The sequence below is a fragment of the Dendrobium catenatum genome, unplaced genomic scaffold (assembly GCF_001605985.2).
Source record: "Dendrobium catenatum unplaced genomic scaffold, ASM160598v2 fragScaff_scaffold_740, whole genome shotgun sequence".
NCBI classification, from domain to species: domain Eukaryota; kingdom Viridiplantae; phylum Streptophyta; class Magnoliopsida; order Asparagales; family Orchidaceae; genus Dendrobium; species Dendrobium catenatum.
Window position 1 is genome coordinate 1425262 of NW_021319202.1, and position 3560 is coordinate 1428821.

At 34.4% G+C, this 3560-nt stretch overlaps 1 protein-coding gene across 1 annotated transcript in view; it reads right to left on the minus strand.

Moving 5' to 3' along the window:
• Positions 1–246: 246 nt before the first annotated feature.
• The window catches only part of LOC110098748 (cytochrome P450 714B3), a gene marked incomplete at its 3' end in the record, with an annotated part of 6730 nt that continues 3416 nt past the window's right edge, over positions 247–3560 (minus strand). The window contains 3 exon segments of the mRNA XM_020825660.2: positions 247–627; positions 1544–1916; positions 2015–2262. Coding sequence (XP_020681319.1) covers positions 247–627; positions 1544–1916; positions 2015–2262 — 1002 coding nt within the window.

The window sequence follows — 3560 nt, forward strand, 5'->3', positions numbered from 1 at the left end:
TAAGTTTTGTTTTGAGTGCTTAAGAGTTCTTTGTTGAATCATTTGGAAAGCTCCTTGTTCTTGTATTCGTAATTTATTTTAACTACAATAGTTTGTTGTGTACTAGTTTTCCAGCACTATTACTTTGTTAGCTTTCTCATACTTTGCATTACTTACAGTAGTTAGAATTACTTTTTTTTTTTATTGGCACTATGGCCTTTCATAGTTAAATTCATCTAGTAGTGAATAACAAGCTTGTCCATATCTAATCAACCTAAGCTTCGGCGAATGTCGATAATTCATTGACAAATCAAATCTAAACTTCTGAAGGATCAGAGCGAGCACGATCTTGAGCTCGATCACGGCGAAGTTCTGCCCAAGACATGTTCGAGGACCTGCTCCGAATGGCATATACATTTGTGGAACCCGGCACGCGCCAATGACTCCATTTTTGAATCTCTCAGGCTTGAATTCGAAGGCATCTGGTCCCCAAAGGTTAGGATCCTGATGCATTGTAGGCACTGGGATAAAAATATTGATGCCTTTTGGTAACTGAATGCCTCCAAGTTTCAGATCCTGAAGAGCCTCTCTTGCCACAACTGGTCCAGGTGGGTAAAGCCGAAGAGCCTCTTGGATCACCATTGCCAGCTGAGACAAGGTAATTACTCTTTTTCTTGAATAATTCTTGGTGTGATAAATCTTTGGAAAAGACTTTGTAAGCTATGATGCACAAACACTAACACGACGACACAGATATGACACAGACACAAGACACTTCAATTATTGAAAATATAGTAGGACGCGGACACGGTATTATAATTTCTATATTTAAAAAATAATGCATAAAAATTGAATAAATATAATATTAAAATTAATTTAGAAACAATAAGTCATTTAACTATAATTTATGCTTAAAATGATTAATATTAGGATGCCAAGAGTCTGACGTCGATGCTGTGTATCAGGCATCGAGAGAGGTGACAACAATGCTGTTGAGGGCAGTATGTATCAGGCGTCAATGTCAAGAGTGCGTTGGTCATCAACGTTAAAAAGACGTCAGACAAAGATGAGTTGTCAAGTTGTGTGTGTAGAAATTGCTAGCGTTGAGTATCAATGTCAAGATAGTGTCAGACTTTGATGTAGAGATGACTTTGAAATGTCGATGTTTTAATGACGTCTGATGCCAATGTTGAATTGACATAAGGCATTGTTATGAAACCAAAGTCATAACCCGCTAAAGAGAAATGAAAATGAGAATATTCGATGAATGAGATATTAAGTGCGGGCAATTGATTTGGTGTTGTTGATAGGAAATAAGAAATTTAATTTTTTATATTTTAAATAAATAACGATTTGAAATGTAAGAAATTATATTTAAAATAATTCATAAAATATTTAAGTCACTCGTGTCCAATTTGTATTTAATATTTTTTAAACGTACACATTTTTGGCGTGTCCGACATGTATCAGAGGAGTGTCAGACGCGTGTCGTGTCACGAGAAGTGTTGGTGCATCATAGCTTGTAAGGAAATATTGCTTGAGAGAGTGTTGGAATAGAACTAACTGTTTTCATCTTGAGGAGGGAGTGGGCATCAAGTGGGTTGTCCGCGCAGAGCTCTGACACCTCTGCACGGGCACGATCCTGCCACTCCTGATGCATGGCGAGCAAGAGAAGACACCATGTGGTGGAGACGGCAGTGGTCTCATGCCCTGCAAAATATATAGTCTTGCAATTATCGACCACAAAGTCTTCCGCATTGCCAGTGCCGCAGGCAATGCCTGCAACACTGGCATTGTGGAGGATCGCTTGCAGAAAGTTATTCTCAGGCATGCAATGCCCTTCATTGACACCTCCATCTTTCACCACTCGAAGTATCAGCGACCGGATCTCTTTGTTTAGCCTCCACACCTCCCTGTTTCTTCTGGTAGGGATATGCCTGACCTTACAAGAACAAGCTTTTCAGGAATTTGACTAACTTTTATTGAATGCGATTACATATAAATATATATTTGTTTGAAGAAATTGACTAAGTACCTGATTCCAGTGATTTCAACAAAAAGATTTGGTTTGGAAACAGCTTTCTTTAGTTCATAGAGCTTCATAAATATTTGCTTTCCTTTTGAATAGCTACTGCCAAAGCTTGCTCTTGATATTACATCAGCTGAGTAACTCTTCAAATCCTCATCAATCTTTATCTCTGTTCTCCCTCCTCCATTCTCAATTCTTCCCTCCCATGTTTCTAACATTGGAATGGCAGAGTCCACCATTAAATCAACCATGCCCTGATCAGTACTAATTTAATCATTGCAATATTTAATTTTATCAAACTTAGAAACATACATGAGAAAAAATATATTTGATTTATGTTGTATTAAATAATTAAAAATATTGGATAGAATGTTTTCATTCAAATTTAGTTAAAATGAAGTTTAAGGTTTTGTTCGGGGAAGTTCATTTCTTAGGCTTTGTTTGGCACAGCTTTTGATCGCTGTTTTTTTTTTTACTGTTTTTAACGAATTTTTGTACTAGAAAGTTACTTTAAAAAGCAGTAAGGAAGTTATCCTTGTGACATGTTCAAGACTGCTTTTTAAAATATTTTTGAACTACAAATCTTTGTTTTAGAAAGCAATAATAAAGTTATCCCAAACAAACCGTTAATCTAGAAAATGCTTTTCTAGAAAAAACTTTTTAAAGATAAAAATTTGAAATTTTGATGACAAAGGGTTTGTTTGGGACGACTTTCTTATTGCTTCTTAAAACAACTTTTTAGTATAAAAATTTAAGTTTTTATACTAAAAATTTGCTTTAAAAAATAATATTATTATCTTCCAAACTCGTATTATTTTTTACTAATAGTTTTTCTTAACACGAAAACAGTTAAAAAAACTTTTCCAAACAAAGCCTAAATCATTGAATTCATTTCAAAATTAACATAATTTATCACTAATTAAGTAAATCCTATATTTATTATTTTAAAAATAAAATGGCTAATGTATTTTTGATTTATTAAAATATTGGACAATAGTCTTGCACGTAACATATTAAAATTATAGTCCACAAGCCACCAAATTGTAGGCATCTTGCTTAAGTCAATGTGGTAAACATTAAATAAAACTTTAGAATAATCGAATATTCTGATTTATAAAAAGTAGGATCACATGACTCCTAAGATTTAGATTTTGTTTGGGAAAGTTTTCTTCCCGCTTTTTAAAACATTTTTTTAGCATAATTATTTTCTTCAAAAAGTTTTTATATGAAAAAACTATTTTATAAATCAACATAAAAGTTGTGGAGGAATGCATCGGGCTTGTTATGTGATAGAAATGTACCCCTTAAATTTGAGGGATAATTGTATAAGATGGTAGTAAGGCCTGCAATGCTTTATGGTGCCCAATGTTGGCCATTAAAAGAGAAGCATAATACTAAGTTAAGTGTGGCAGAGATGAGGATGCTCAGGTGGATGAGTGGCTTTACCCTTAGAGATAGGATACGAAATGAGCATATACGTGAAAAGGTTGGAGCAGCTCCAGTAGAAGATAAGATTAGAGAGAGTCGCCTTAGATGGTTTGGTAACATAAAA